The 17,136-nt window shown below is 44.2% G+C and overlaps 1 protein-coding gene across 17 annotated transcripts in view; it reads left to right on the forward strand.

Annotated features, from left to right (window-relative positions):
* CACNA1C (calcium voltage-gated channel subunit alpha1 C) overlaps positions 1-17,136 on the forward strand; it is a 696,460-nt gene that overhangs the window by 438,109 nt on the left and 241,215 nt on the right. For all 17 annotated transcript variants that reach the window (XM_075896653.1, XM_075941259.1, XM_075896550.1 and 14 more), the window contains exons 4-5: positions 250-389; positions 12,356-12,495. In XM_075896653.1, the coding sequence (XP_075752768.1) occupies positions 250-389; positions 12,356-12,495 (280 nt within the window). The remainder of the gene's footprint in view (positions 1-249; positions 390-12,355; positions 12,496-17,136) is intronic.

Consider the following 17,136-nt stretch of genomic DNA (forward strand, 5'->3'; position numbering starts at 1 on the left):
GTCAAGGGCCATGAAACTTGCATCCTAACCATGCTGCCCTGCCGCTAGCCTATCATGCTGGCCACAGAAATACACAAGTTGGGGAGGAAAAACTCATTGGGTTTAGCACTGGACATTCCCAACTGGCTCTGGTGGGCCAGTGATCGGAAGGCTGAATAGATAAAATGTAAAAAAGGTAAATAGTCTCTTACCCATTGGTTTTCAGCACTGAGCTAATTGTGGTCTTTCTTTTTTCTCTTTTCTCTCCAGGAACGAGTGGAATATCTCTTTCTCATAATTTTTACAGTGGAAGCATTTTTAAAAGTAATAGCATATGGACTTCTCTTTCACCCCAACGCTTACCTCCGCAATGGCTGGAATTTACTAGATTTTATAATTGTGGTAGTAGGGTGAGTACTGTTGTCTTTTTCCATGTTCACATTGGAACACTTTGGGTATTGGGAATTCCAAATGGGTATATTATAGAGGAGAGGGGTGCATAGGCTTCATATGTATGCTTATTTGACTGACTATATTGCATATCCCGTCTTTCTCGTCTCTGCCACCCATCTTCCCAACTCACCCAACCTGCAGGCTCCCTCTGTTTACCAAAATATACTGAATTCATAGTCAGATCCTTCACTGGTACTACTGGCATTGCTTTGTTGACATCAGTGGAATAGTGCTGATTTCCACCAGCTGGCTTGCAATGTGCAATCTTGGCATGGCTTTTCTGATATCATGTACCTCCAGCTCTCTAGATCCCATTCCAGGACTTTACCTGTTTCTGACATATAAATTAAACCACTTTTTAACACTCGTGGAGGCAAAAAAAGAGAAAGCAACAAATACTACTGGGCAGTGTATAGCTGCATCTCAGACTCCTGAGTGTAATCCTGATGAAAGACAATCAAATAAATTAACCCTTGACAGCTCCATGGCTGTGGGAAGGAATCGTTCCTGGGATTTACCATTACTTGTAACAATGGGCCTCAGATCCAACAATCATTTCAGAAAATAAACTGTTAAAAGATGTCCCACATTGGTCCGTTATTGGACTTGACCACTATGAAGGTCAAGCAGGGAGCAAAATTTTCAGGAATGAGGAGTTTATTTTGATGAAAATGGCCCTACTGATTGTTTTAAAAGCCCCAAACAAAAGAAAGAATAGAAATACAGAGAATGTATTGGATGACCCACATTTTCTCTAACAGAATGTTTTTCAAAGTTTTCCATGTGGTACCAGCATGTCTGAGACATGGGGAGCCACTAAAGAGCTTGTGTGAGCTTGGAAATGAGCTTCATCATTCCCTTAAACCTTCCTAAACAATGACCTCTGAGAAGCCAGAGGAATTGTGAGGCCCTGGAGAAAAGCATCCAGTCAGCAAGCTCTTGCTTTCTAGATACCCCATAGTGACTTGTGCAATGCCGCTGAAGCTGAGATAAGTTGTTGGCTTCAGGAAAGGAGACAGCCTGGACACAATTCAACTTCTATACACTTTTTCAGAGTGACTGTGCTTCTGCTTCCTGACTCTCTTCCCAGAGAAAACTCTGGACCTCCACATGCAATAAAATTCCTAATTCCCTTAGGGATTAGAAGTTCAATAGTGGAGTGATGTCTGCAACTCTTATGGGCAGGTATCCAGTAGGTATCTCAACCTCACTACTGAGAGTGTGGAAAAATCATGGGATGAAGTGAAGGGTTTAATGTGGAGATAATGGTACATTATATTGGGTTAGAATTAGTTGAGAGTTAGAAACTTGGAAAGCAACAGGACAAGCTCTTTGAATTGTAGTTAGATGAAGGACGCATAATGTGGGATAAATTAACCCTTCAGGCAATGAGGCTGGGTGGTGGTCTCCTGAATGATTCTTCCCTTCTATCTCCAGCCTCATTTCCAGAACGAATTCAATGTCCCACCAGAACCCAGGCCCTCCCCTGTCCTTCCTTTTCCAGTAGAAACCCTTACCTCCATTGCCACACTGTGTACCCAAAAAGGGCAATGTTAGCAGCCAAAGTCTCTTATGCTTGCTGCCCAAATCCATTGACCATTGGCCGCTTGTCTACTTGTATGGAGGAACTATAAGCTATAAAACTTTTAACTACTCACCATTGCTACTGCTGCTATGCTTTTTGATCCCTGCTGCTTCCAGAATGACAGCTGTAAATGGGGGGAGGAGTTCCCATCAAGTAGCAGGTGGGACAAATTGGAACCTATTTTTCATCCCAAAATAGCGCCCCCTGCTGCCTAGACTCTCCTTCCTGTTACAGTGCCCCACTATTTTGAGGCTCTTACCTTGGTACCCCCAAAGGAGTAAAAAAATCCCACAGGAAGTCAGGGACATCTGCCCAGTGATATATTGGTTTCCAAAGATAAGTCTGATTCTGCAACCTATAATCATGTAGCATTCAGTCACCTGGCTGGGGCCTGCTGCTCAATATGAATAAGGGTCTTATGAATCTGATTGTTTTCATTTTTATGAGGATCTTTATAGAGACTTTTAAAAAGAAGACAAATATTTAACCTCCTTTTCCCATTGCCAGGTAAAAGAACAGGGTTCCAGAAATGCTAGATTAGCATTACAGGCCATCCTCACTATAAGTCCAAGATACGTTCCAAAAAACATGGACTTACAGCGAAACAACTTAAAGCAGGAATTTTTTTCCCGTGGCTGACTTCCATTTGTGCAAATTGGGGGAGGGGGGCTTGTGCACAGTTTAAGAGTGGGGAATGGGAGGACTTATAACACATCAGTTCCTACAAGCATCAATGACTTTAGTGTGGAACAGATGTATACTGGGGCGATGTACAGCAGAGATGCCCTGTATATCGAGTTTAATGTGAGTTTTCCTGTTAGGCCTGTTAATCAGCAAGATGATATTCAGGCTGAAATTTATTCCCTTGCCGGTGACAAAGGCAGCAGCTCTCCACTGTGCTGTTCTGTCTCCTCTCGTGTTCAGCAACATTTAGTCTGCAGCTGGAGGAAATAATCTGACAGCAACGGCAACAGGGGAAAGATTATACATGTATAAACATGGCCAAGACCCCTAGGTCCCAGTTAAATAGTAACAATTGCAAGCGGCAGATTCTACTTCAAGGCTAGATGGGTTTCTCTGATGTTTATCTATTTAGACTGGCTCATACAGCACCATGCCATAGTGTAGTGTGCTGCTGCTTCTCCAAGCAGACCCTACTTACCTAAAAATTTGCAGAGATAACGAACGCTGTTTGCCTATTCTCCCCTGCTTGCTCCCTACTTGTTGTTTGAAAATTGCAATATAAACCCAAGCTGCAGTTGCACCATATTGAAAATTGAATTGATTTTGTTGGAGGGGCAGGAAGTTTTGCAGCTTTCCCAATTTCCTTTTTTTATTCTGCCTCCTGCAAAGATCCCTTATTGATCAACCCTTTTCTTCCTGCTGAGAGGAGCCAGCCCTGGCTTCCTCTGGTCTCAGTTGGTGCTGCTGGAAGTGGTTCCCGTGGTAACCTGAAGCCGTGGCTGGGAAACATAGGAAGCATTCATCTGAAGGTGGCTATGCATGCTGCCTACTGTATCCCATCTTCGCTCAGGCTTCCTTATCATTGAGCACTGGCTCGTTAATGAGACTTCAGAAGTGAATCAGCCACTAACTAAAAAAATGTGATGTCCGTTCTAGCTGTACTCAGTGTGGCATTTAGACCAAGAGTGGGCACTATACGGCCTGCAGGCTGGATCCGGCCCACCAAGCTGTGGGATCTGGCCCACACCTCACCCTGCTGAGACCTCCCCAATGGCTGGTGGGTCCCCTCTGCCAGGGCTATGTGGTACCTAGAGGGAGCTGCCAGCCATTTTAAGCAGTGGGGCATGCCCCAGGGGAGGGAGAGGCACGCGAGAGACTTCATGCCAGGTCCAGCCCTGGACAAGCCTGTGTTGGGTGTCCATATGCTCCCAGGGTGGGCAGAACTTGAACCCAGCCACCTTGTGCTCCTGAGGCAAATGCTGTGTGCCCTAGTCCACTCAAAAACCCCAGCACCTCCACCTCCCTACCTTCAGAGGGACCTTTGTCCCAACTGTTCAAAATGGCTGGTGGTTCACTGTAAGCATCGTGCAACTCTGGTGGGGGGGCAAGAGAGCTTGTGCGTGCCACTGCCTCCAGCAGCAGTCATTGGCCTGAGGGCGGGAGAGTGCGCAAGGTCTCCTCCTCTCTTTCCATCTCCCTTGGGGTACGTGGCACATAGAGAGAGCTGCCAGTTGTTCAAACCAGCTGGCGGTTCCCTCTAGGCACCAGATGACTCTGGAGGAAGGGAAACAAGAGAATTCATGGCTCTTTTGCCCCCGGGCCCTGCTCCCAGCTGCAATGATTGTCCTGGGGGCAGGGGAGCGTGTGCAATGTCTCTTGCCCCGCAGGGATGAGTGGCCCTGAGCAGCACAGGGAGGGAACCCATGTGGCTGAGGCTGCTCCAAGAGAGAGCTTGCCTCGGGGACCCTGTTGGACTGCTGGCCGGGAGCCACCTAAGGGAAGTGATTCACAGCCAGAGCCTGCCTCAAACACCTCTGTCCCTGCTACTTCCTAACTCCCTGCCAAAGGTCACCACCCAAAACGTCTACACACACATCCTGTCACAGGTCACAATTCCCTCCCAGATCCTGAACCCCCTGCTACACCCCTCCCCAGTTCAAAATTCACTCCTGTACCCCTTACTCCTTCCTGGATCCCGTATCCCAATCTGCTGCTTCAGGTCACAACCCCCTACTTCACTTAAGCTCCCTCTCAGACCCCACACCCTTTCCTTTACCCCGAGCTCCCTTCTGCACCCAACATCCATCCTAACCCCCATACCTCCAATATAGAGAAGTTCAGCCCTTGCCCACTTTCCAAAATCTTAGAGTAACCCCCCACCATCAAAAATTATTGCCTATCCCTGTTCTAGACTGATGGCTGTGATGCTCAGAAACCCAGTTTAGAGATAGTGAATCTAAATCTCTTTTCCCTGCTATTACCACTCCTGTCCTGAATACATGAGTTCTACCTCATAATACCACAGAAGGGGCCAAACTAAAATGGAAGCAAACAAAGTACAAAAAAGTCTTATTATTTTCCTTGGACTACTGTAGGCATTAGAAGTCTCCTACATCCTCCTCTTCATGGTAGAGAAAGCAAGTAAGCCACTGACCTCTTTTGACTTAACCTACCTTGAAATGGCAGACTCATTAACTTTTTATGTTTCTTAAGCAAAACACAACCAGGAAATGTATTCTCCTAAGCTCTTGGCTAATGCCAACTGCTAAAAACTAAAGACATAGGTAATTTAGAAGGATGCAGCTCAAGGGTGCTCATGTAACTTTGTAGACTGGAACTGCTTCTCACTTTCTATTTGTACCACATCCAGGCTGATGGAGGCCTCTGAGTCTTATTGATCTCTCAGGGGGAAAAAAACTTGCCTTCCTGTGGTAACTGTTCTCTCAGGGCTGACTAATACAGACATAGTTGTAGTACTGTAGCTTAGGTCAGGGAAAGTCACAGAGGTTCATAGGATGGCAAAAAAGGAAGGTGCTTTCCTGGTAATATTCAGAAAGTGGAACCTGAACCAGTGGTTCTCATACTTATTTCATCCCGGCCCCCTTCTTTGTGTCTGTAGTTGTTTATGCTCCAGCACCGCAAGTACATATACCACCACGCAGATTGTAAGGCAACGCTGCACCAGCAGCAGCCCAGAGGTCAGGGAGGCAATAGTGGTATTTGTCAATATCACTTTTCACAGCAGATTTAGCAACCCATCACCACCCTTATTTCTACTCTGCTGTTGCACCCTGGGGCTGACAGCCAGAGTCCCAGTGCTCCAGGGCTGACAGACAGGGATGGGGCTGGGGCTGCCTCCTGACTGAGGGATTGAGGGAGGGTATGGGAGGAAAGTCTGAGCCCAGATTGCAGGGCTCTGGCTGTCAATCCCAGACAGCAAGACTCTGGCAGTCCCCTTTTCCCTGCCTCCCAGATGTGCAAAACCCTTCTGCACAAGTCCAGCCACCTGGGCTGAAAGAACTTCCCTCCCCCCAGAAAAAAGCCCACAGCTCGCACCTCCCTAGATACACTCCCATGCCTCCTTTGTCTAAGAACTGCTAACCCAGGGGTGGGCAAACATTTTGATGGGGCCACTCCAAGGTTTTGGAAAGTGGTCAAGGGCCACATTCTTCCATGGTATCAATGGAGGAAGTGCAGGGTCTGGGATGGAGGTTGGGTGCAGAAGGGAGCTTGGGGTAAGGGTTTGGAATGCAGAAGGGAGAATGGAGTCTGGGAGGGAGTTGGGGTGAAGGAGGCAATTGTGACCTAGGGCAGGGAACTGGAGTGCAGGGGTCTGGGATGTGATCTAGAGTAGGAGGGGATTGTGATCTCAGGCAGGAGATTGGGGTGCCAGATCTGGGAGGAGGTAGGGTGCACGTGGAGTAGCAGGGCAGGAGTGGGGGGGGGCAGAGGGTTGGGAAAGGGAGGGGCTGAGTTGCCAGATTCTGGCCAGGAAACTTATCAGCCAGCAGCCAAACCAGCTTGCCTGCAGAGCTAATGGCTTGCAAAGCATAAAATGTTTCTGCTTGCTCAGCAATGTGCTTGAATGAGCAACCGAGCAGGAGGGTTGTTTGTGCTTTGTGGCTGCCTGTTATTCAAACAAGCAGCTCCCATTGGCCAGTTCTGTCCAGAAACCAGCCAATGGGATTGTGCTGAGGGTGGGAGCAGCGTCTGAATCTTCCCCCCATCCTTTTAGACTCATAAAGAGAAAGCTTCGTGCAGCCACGTTTCTGATCAGCATGTGGGGCTGCGGGGCAAGCAGGGGAGCTTGCCTGGGGCTCCCCACTGCCTCTGTGGGCCAGATCCAGTGGCTTGGTGGGCCGGATTGAGCCCGCAGTCCATATTTTGCCTAGATCTGCACTAACCTAAAGTATTAACTTTTAAAGACTTTCATCACAGCTATCACTTGCACTCATTCTGCCATTGGAATCATCTTCTTTAAATATTAATTGGAAAAAAAGAGAAGGACTGAATGGGAATGAAAAAAATGTACATACAAAGAACAATTATTTAGATGCAGCTGTGGAGAAGGGAGCATAATCAAGGACAGTGTCTAGACTCTCCGTAAATCTAAACTCCCATTTTTTACACTACACCAGTGCATGCTACTTGAAGATCTAATAGAAAGAGACTATTTTGATATTGTTCAGTATTTTCAGGTAGACAAGAAGATAGGGAATGAACATTCTGCAAAGCAACCTACATAAATACTTTATAGAACCAATTAGCTGCTACACTTTCTCCCTGCCTTCAAAAGTTGGGTCATCTGCCGCCTGAAGAAATCTGTGACTTCTTTTGGAGTGTGTTGTTCTATGATGGCCAGAGGAATCCAGCTCAGGAAAGGAGAAGAGCATTAAAAGCAAGGACTAAATCTAGATTTAAAGGAATTCCTTCTGAAGAAAGACGCACTTTAGACTTACAGGCTTGTAACAACTTATCTGTCTTGCAATATGGTAGATCTGCTTTCTGAGCAGCTAAGTCCTTTAAAGCTTGATCTAGCTTATCCTCAAATAGCCTATAACCTTTCTGTGGCAGAGCCATTAAATATTGCTTTGAAGAAAAATCTCTTTGCACAGGTATCAGTCATAAAGCTCTGTGTTTAAGAACATTGCTAGTTAAGAACAAAGATCACAGTCAAGCTGTCTAATGAAGCGTATCCCACAACCACTAATCATTAGTTAAATTGTTTCCCAGTTCTTTTGATTTTGTTTTTATCCTTTTGGAAAATAAAGGGTTTTCTGATACATGAGTTGTCCTTGGAATTCATAACTAAGAAGGAAATTTCCTCTCTTGAGAAAAATGACTTGAAAGTTTCATGTTACAAGAATCTGATTCTTTCCAGACAGCATGTAATGCATTTTCTAAGAGCAATATATTCTGAGAACCCACAGTTTCTACCAAGAGAAAGGTATCCTAGTTTAGAGAACAACCTTACTTAGATTGTGCACTGAAGGTATTTGCAAGGGGTCAGAAATTCTGAACAGATTCAGAAACTGGGGTGTAGAAATGGGCCTTTTCTTAGCCTGTGGGGAATTTTCTAAAGGGCAGATTCAAGCACTTCCACATTTACAAACCCTTCCTGCTGTTAAAAAAATAGCCATATTTAAAGGTGAACTGTAAAGCCAAACACACAAAAAATGGCCTTTCTTTTTCTTTTTCTTTTTCTTTCTTGACTCAGTCTCAAAGGCATTTCTCTGCTTGGTATTTGCATTGGAAATAACAGATCTTCAGTTCCCTCTATTTGTAATAGCCCCTTGATAAAATCTTCTCTTAGACAATAAGAATCTGCAATCCTGCCACAAAGACAGGGAATAAAAGCTGCAGGCCGGCCTTGTCATGCCACTATTGAAGTCCACCAATCTGCCTGAGGTCCTCCAAACAGAATACCTTGTATGTCAGATGTAAAAAAGACCACAAGAAAAATATTGGGGGGGGAGGGGGGAATAACAAGGCTGTCTTCATACATCGAGAAGAAACAAAAGTCAACAAACTATTCATCTTTTATTTGTGTTGTAGTTCATCTTTAAGAAATGAACCAAAACTGGATGTAGTGACCCCTAAGCTGAGATACAGAAATCATTTATTCATGCTCCTGAACCCTCCACAACAGTTTCAACAGGAGGTGTAAAATATGGTATCCCGTTGGAAATGGAAGAGGAAGTTAGGTTGCAGAACATGCTTTTCTGAGATGAAATGGGGTAGACTCTCATATGCTTTGGTGAGGTGCTATGGGATCTTCGGTGGCAGCAAGATTATAGACTCTTGCTTTTACATCTTATTGAAAATGCCTCCATCATCACAGTGGTCTCTCACATCATTCTGGGGGAGTGTTTCAGCTAGTTTACCTACTGAGGATACGTCTAGACTACATGCCTTTGTCGCCAGAGGCATGTAGATTAGGCTACCAGACATAGTAAAATGAAGCGGCAATTTAAATAATCGCCGCTTCATTTAAATTTACATGGCTGCCGCACTGAGACGACAAACAGCTGATCAGCTGTTTGTCGGCTCAGCACGATAGTCTGGATGCGCGGGTATGGACATCAAAGGTATTTGTCGACCACCCAGGTAAACCTCATCCCAGGAGGCTTACCTGGGTGGTCGACAAATACCTTTGATGTCGACACCCGCGCGTCCAGACTATCGTGCTGAGCCGACAAACAGCTGATCAGCTGTTTGTCGGCTCAGCGCAGCAGCCATGTAAATTTAAATGAAGCGGCGATTATTTAAATCACTGCTTCATTTTCCTATGTCTGGTAGCCTAATCTACATGCCTCTGTCACCAGAGGCATGTAGTCTAGACGTACATGGCAAGAACTACGGAGTCAATCACCCCACTTCCTCTAGTATCTACTGTAGGTTTTTTCAAGAGGTTTTCATAAAAAAACTGACCCTTGGTTGTCTTGTGAATGAGGAGGGACAGGATCCTATCTTGAGGCCCTCATTTATTTCACTGTCTATCTGTGATCCCTGTAGCCCTCTCAGTATTTCCGATGGGCTCAGGTTTTGTCTTCCCTTGGTCCTGCACTTTAATTTGCAACACCAACAAACTTTAGATCCTTCCCTCTACTCTCCTGCCTCTTCTCACATTCACTGCATAGCTGTTAATTTTTTAGCAGTATTTTAAATTAAGACTTTGAATGGAGTCAACCAGCTCTCCTACCATAGTTGCCAAGTTCTGTGTAGCACCAGCTGGGACATTTTATGGAAATGTTTTAAAAAGCTAAAATTCACATTTGCAAATAACATTTATATAACCAGATACTTTAGCTTAAGAAAATTAGTGGTGGTGAAAGGTACTGGCCTGAGGGCCATAAAGAATGGACATTTCTTTTTATCTACAAGGCAAGCTTCTTACACGAGGGGCCCTGCCAGCATGCCTCAACCTGGAACTACATGGATTGTCTCTAAAGGCAATAGGGGCTGTTCCCTTCTCCATGGCCCATGTAGTTTTTGACTTCTTTGCTAAGACTGCCAGTTAGTTCAAAGCATGAGGATGAATTTGTGGCATGGGAGCTAGAACTCACACCCCTGAACTTACCTGATCTAGCAGCACCATTGGATGGGAGCAACTCTTTTAATCTGTTTAAGTCCAGCTAGGTTCAGAATGAATTCCTAGGTGACAGGCTTTGTGGTTCCTTAGCAATGCTCTCAGCTATCCACTCTCCTGATAAATGCCAGTGTTGTACCTTGAGAGTGATGTTTACTTTGTTGAAAGATAAGTTTATTAAATCACGTTGTGACCTTTCACAGGCTGGGACTTCCACTTTCTGTGCATGTGGGCAACATCTCTGCTTTCTTCAAACACATTATAATTAAGTGCCTCACCCTATTTTAAAGAGATACCTCCTATTAACCAAAGTAGAACACTAACAATATCACAATCAAACAGGTCTGAGAATCCAAATTCATCTCTAATTAAAATGTTCTGTAATATGGCATGACATCATGTCAACAATTGCCTTTTTCCAGATTTCACACTTTTTCCTATTATATTTTTATCCCACCCCTTAAGCCAGGGCTACTCAACTTTGGAAGCCCTGGGGGCCAAAAGGATACTCACAGCACATGCCGAGGGCTGCAACTTAAGAGTGGTTGCATATACATGCAAATATATATGCAAATATATGCAAATAGCTTATTTCACACTGACAGGCATGAATACAAAGCACTTCTCACAATGCTCCGGTGTTCCCGGCACCTCCTCCCTGGGGGCTAGAAACACCGATACTTTGTACCCATCTGCTCCAGCCAGGCCTTCCACTTGTATCTTTCAATGCTCACCCCGCCTGGGAGATGCCTTGCCATTGAGGAGCATGTGTCTAGTGGAAGCCATGTTCAAAGGATCCCACTTGCGCGCCGCGTGTTGAGTCCCGCATAAACCCAAACCGTACTGTGGACCTCAAACAAATTTGCCATGGGCTCCGTGTTGAGTAGCCCTGCCTTAAGCCATCGTTAGAGTTTGAACCCAGGATTTTCAGATTACATACCTCTTCCACTTCATCTACACTTGTAACTGGTAAGCAAATATGTTGTTATCTTCTATTAGGACCAGCCCATCATGTGAGCTAGGAGTCATACTTTTCCAGAGGGTTGAAATACTAAATATTATATCTAGGAAGGAAATAGCACTGAAATATTTGATCCTAGGATTTGCAGATTCTATTCCTGGGTTTCAAAGTAGAATGTGAATAGAAACAGCATTGCCAGAAGTAATGAATGCTGCTGTTTGGGTACTCATGAAGGTTTGAGACTGAAATCTCTGGATCTAAAAGCATATCTTTAACCCTGGAGAGTGGGAATAATCAAAGAACCACACTATGTTAACATGGACTACACTATTGGATAATACAATATGGTTACTCTGAAAGGAATTTTGACACAACAGATAAGACTTGAGTTCTGTTGCCAGTTTCATCTGCAGTGACCTTGTGGAACCTGAGTTAGATGTAAAATAGGTCAGGGGACTGAACTCCCTGGGAATGGAGGACCAGATGGATAGGAGAAGGAGGAAGGACGGCTTCTGAGACTCGAGGGGGTAGCTAGCTCCAGGCTGGGAAGGTGTATCCCAGTAGTTCTTATTGCCATGCCTGTAGTTGGTGTCTTGTGCCCTGTATTAACCTCACCTCCTTTGCATCTGGCTCCCTGTGCATCATTGCCTTCCAACCAGGTGCTGATACACTCTCCCATACCCCACCTCACTATGATGGTGCGTGTGCTCCTGCCCCTCCCTGGAACTGGCCGTTTCCTCTGGGACCTTCAGTGGCTGGAAGGTGGAGCCAGGCTGGGCTGGGGAGTCCTATCTGATCCCCACAAGTCAGATTGTTCTTGTGGCCTTGGTAGCTGCTATAGCCTTTCCTCCAGATCTTGCTGTCCTATCTTCCTCTGTGTGAATGCAGCAGAGGCTACTCTCAGATATTGGTGGACAGGCTGAAACACTGACAACCCCTCACACACACTATTTCCATTGCAGCGAACCACCCCCGCCCACATACTAGTCCCAAAGACCCTAAAATAGTTGAATAATTGCCCTCCTATTGTAAAGCCTCAGTTAATAAAGGTTGTAAGATGCAAAGAAGTATTAATAGCAGTCAGAGGAAGGACAGAAATGTGAACTTCTGTCTCCTACCTTACGTTTCAGTTCCCATTCTACTAGACTACAGGATATTGTATAGGGAAAGAGTCTCTTTTTCCCCCATTACATATGATTCTCATGCCTGATATATGATACATCTCGTGGGTTTGTGAGGTAATTTTAATGATATTAAGATGTTAATTAATGTTTCTGTTTAGCCTGAGACTTACTACAAATTGTTTCCTCTTTCCTTTTTTCAGGCTTTTTAGTGCAATTTTAGAACAAGCAACCAAAGCAGATGGGGCGAATTCAATAGGAGGGAAAGGTGCCGGATTCGATGTTAAAGCATTGCGGGCTTTCCGAGTGTTACGCCCCTTACGACTGGTTTCTGGAGTTCCTAGTGAGTAACATAATCATCTTCTCTTCTCTTCTCTTCTCTTCTCTTCTCTTCTCTTCTCTTCTCTTCTCTTCTCTTCTCTTCTCTTCTCTGATGGGCATGGCATGAATGCAAGGGCAGAATTATTTTTCTGTGCAAAGATGTAATTTGATGCAGATGTTTTAGGGACAGGAGAGACACTATTTTACATTAATGTGACTACATGGTCAGTGTGACATTGAAGTAAAAGATGGAAGACTCAAACCTGAGAGTATAGGTGTGTGGGAGGAGTTGTGCATGAAAGAGATTTATTACAATTACATTAACTGGCAGTGTATAATCAAACAACCTCTATAAATAGTGGAAATTGCAGATTAATTGCAAACAAAGGTAAATGAAGTTGTAATCTCTGTAATGAATCTAATATAAATGAAATGAATCAAGCAACTGGGATTCTGGCTTTGATGTCACTCTGTATGAGTCTTGCAAATGGTTAACCTAATGGAATGATGAATAAACAGTCTTGTTCATGTGGATGCTTTTTCATAAAAACTCTATTCTTCGTACTGGTCCACCACCTGCTGCACTGATCAAGAGTATTCAGAGTAATTCAGAACAAATTGTCCATAAATAATCATGATTTCAGTCGTATTAATTTAAATAATTTTAATGACTCTGAGGAAGCCTCCAGACAGTTTCTGGTCATCCAGTTTCTATTGTCGTACCTCAGGGAAGCTTTGACTGACAAAAAGCTGACTTGCCCCATTCTGGAAATGGGATTTGAGCATTGTTGTGTGGCAGGGGCTATATCTTTTGGGTCAACAGTTCTGTTTGGAAATGAAACAGCGATTGGTCTTTTGGGTAGAGGGTTAGAGTGAAAGACCCCCCCCCCCCCCCCATCAGTTCATTGGAGGTGATTGATCAAGCTGGCAGAAAATGGGAAGGGAGATAATGTAAGCACTGGACTTTTGGAGTTGGGTCATTTTCTCTAGAATAGTTGTGACGTTTCCATGCTTTTATATAGGGAGACTTCTAGGTTGAGGGCTTATTTCAAAACTGACAACCTCAGTCATTCAAAAATCATGAGTTGGGCCCTCCAGTTGTCAGTAGATTATCTTAAAATCAATAAAATTAAATAAACAAAACTGGGGTTTCTTTTAATTTGACTTGGTTTCTGAGCCCTTAGGTTACACTCAGGCTTTTCTCTTCACCTATGAGGGTTGGAAACTTGCTTTTCTAAAAAAAGTTGAGATTGTTGGCTTCAGGAGGTAGGGGATTTGAGAAAAACAGTAAACATTGCAAAGAGTTAGCAACACTGTGGCTAGCTCCTCAGCAGGTTTTGAATGCCCATAAAGAAGCAGTGGCCAAGAGTGCCTTTTTAAATATGTACACCTCACAACAGTTATCAATGCCTGAGTCACATCTGAATGGGATTACTGCAATTTATTTATTTTTTTTAATATCCAGCTTTCCCTGAAGACTCCTCGGAAACTTTAGTTAATGCAAAGTGTGGCTGCTCTCTTAGTTTACAACCCTGTACAAGCTGATCAACGAGGAGATTGGTGAATGGGCTGGCTGGTTGGCGGCAGTGGGGGGATGACTGAAGATGTGAGGGGTTGGAATGGGAATTGTTGTTTTGACCTGGCAGAGTTATGTGAGCTCCTTTTATCTAGTAAGATTTGCAGTTGTTGTCCATGTTAGAGTGCCCAGTTGTGTCAGCTGCATTCAAGTAATTGTGATTTTGTGTGGACTGAAAGTTGTCAGACTGGTACAGTTAGACATTTGAATACATGAATCACAGCTATAAGGTAGGTGGCATATTTCCATTTTACAGAGAGGGAAATTGAGGCAAAAAAATTGTTCAAGGCTAATATTGGTTCCAACTGCAGGCAACCAGCCAAAAGGAAGCTTGTGACAACCTTCATATTATCAGTCGCAGTCTCTGAGTCAAACTGTTCCCACCCACAGATTACTCTGAAGCCCACCCAAAATTGAAGGGATCTGTAGCCCTAGATTCAGGGCCAAACAGACCCCAAAGGCCATTTTTGATTGGCTTCAATAGAGACTAGGGATGTTAAAATTAGATTAATCGATTAATCGAATAGTTGATGAAATTTCCATTGTTATTCAATTAATCGATAAGGGCGCTTCCGCTTTGAAACGTAGCAAGAGCCCACTGGGCTGTTACTATGTTTCCAAGACAGCGGTGCCACACGGCATTCTGCCTTTGATATGTACAAGAGCCCCACTAGGGGTTCTTGTGCATTTCAAAGATTGAAATGCTGCATGAAACCTGGAGTCCCCCGCTAGCCTCAGGCTCCATGCAGCGCTTCCACTTTGAAATGTACAAGAGCCCCAGCAGGGACTCTTGTACATTGCAAATGTGAAACACTGCTGCTGCATCACTGCCCCCTCCCCTGGCTCCCCTCAGCACCTCCTCCTCTCCTTCCTCCCTCCCACACTGCCTCTTTCTGATAGAGGCAGCAAGCGGGGGGGGGGGGGGAGGAAGTGACTAGTGTGTCGACAATCCGATAAGCTTTTGCCCATAGGCCCATCATGTCTGGATTATTTTGGTGACTACTCTTTTATCTCTTTACATAATTTTGATCTTTTAAAAAATGTTGAGCTTTTACAATTATTTAAAAAATTTGTGCCAAGGAGAGCAATAAGCCACATAGCTCATCTGTCAGTGGAGAAGCATGATTCAACTAAGAAAACCTCTTGATTATCAAACATGATATTCAGCTACTCCCTCCTCCCACCCAGAACTGTCTAAATGCCCCTTTAATCTATTAAACCCCATTCTCAACCACTTTTTGCTCAAGTAAATTAATATTACCTCATTGTACCACCACACCTGAGTGTCCCGTCAGTGTTTGCTATCGTCTCTGTAAAATTGAATCTCTTCAAACTTTTTTTATGCACACTCTTACACAGCTCAGAGTATACATACTACATCTGTATTCCTCTTCAGTTGTCCAACATGGATACTCTCTCTAAGATCCTGGCTCCCCGGACATCATCTCTTTTGGCAGAGACCCAAAACTCTCTAGCTCTCCTGACCAGGGTTTTTCCAGGCTGCACAGTTCCATACCGACACTATTATTTCCTGCTATCTAGATTAGCTAACTAGACCAGCATCTGTGCTTTGCTTACTCTTTAAAAGCTTTATTACAATCCCCTTATAAGCAAGCTTATTTATTGTGAATATGAAAGTGTTATCAAGAAACTATAAAAACAATCCTAAACAAATGCTGAAAGCTTACCAGAATCAGTCTTATTGGGGATATATAGGCTAGTTATCCAAAAGTCCTTTCTTTGTCTGGCGATCTCTGGAGATTTGAACTAGTATGTATAAACCTTTCCTGGCAGTGGTACTTTTTTCTGGAGGTGTTACAGCCTGAGTGAAATTCCCTATTCCCTATCTTCATAGTTGTTGCCATTCTTGGGTGGAAACATGTCTCTCTTTCTCCCTTCTCATAGGATATTCCCAGACTGGACAATTCCCTGGACTTCAGTGTGTCATTCCTAGCACACAGAGGTTTAACCGTTTCCTCATAGGTCAAGTTTTCTAAACTTTTTATCTTTTTTGTAGCTTTCCTCTGGAATCTATCCAACTAGTCCATATTTTACTAAAAATATGAAACCCAAAATTGTACCCGATACTCCATGTAAGACTGAATAGAGCGGGACAATAACCTTCCATGTCTTACATTTGACACTCATGTTAATACACCCCAGAATATTAGCCTTTTTCACAACTCCATCATGCCATTGAATTATATTCAGTTATGCCAGGTCTACACTAGGGGAGAAAGTTGACTTAAGATATACAACTCTCGCTACGTGAATAGCATAGCTGAAGTAAATATACCTTAGGTCGAACTTCTGCAGCATCCGCACTGCAGGAGATCGATGCGAGAAACTCTCCTGGTGACTTCCCTTGTTCCTCATGACCCAGTAGACTGCCAGAAATGGCAGGGCACCACCAGCAGTCGATTAGCAGGTCCTTACTAGACCTTCTAAATTAAACTCTAAGAGATAGATCGCTGCAGCATCACTCTCCCAGTCAGTGAGACAAGGCCTTAGTGATCCACTATAACCCCCAGATCCTTTTCTGAAGTACTGCTGCCTAGCCAGTTATTCCCCAATTTGTGTATTTGACTTTTCCTTCCTAAATATAATATTTAGTATAGTGATTCTGGTCAGAGGGAATTACTCGAGACTAATGCAACACTCTCCATTATACCAGTACACACACAACCCACTGCATTTATAGCTCTCAGCCGTGACTGCCTGGCAACCAAGAATATGAGCTCAGGAACCAGACTCCAAGCCTCCTCACAGTAGCATGTGTTTCTGCTATGCCACCACTCTAGTCAACTCACCAAGTATCTTTTTAATGTAACTGATCTATGGCCAACACTTTCAAACATGAAAGCCTAAAGCTAGGCAGGCCCATCCATATTTAAGTATCTAATGAAAAGCAGCCTGATCCTCAAAGAAGATGAACACCCTGCTGCTCCCACTAAAATAAGTTAGGGTATGTCTACACTACCCCGCTAGTTCGAACTAGCGGGGTAATGTATGCATACCGCACTTGCTAATGAAGCCCGGGATTTGAATTTCCCGGGCTTCATTAGCATAAGCGGGGAGCCGCCATTT

The sequence above is a fragment of the Pelodiscus sinensis genome, chromosome 1, assembly GCF_049634645.1.
Source record: "Pelodiscus sinensis isolate JC-2024 chromosome 1, ASM4963464v1, whole genome shotgun sequence".
NCBI lineage: Eukaryota > Metazoa > Chordata > Testudines > Trionychidae > Pelodiscus > Pelodiscus sinensis.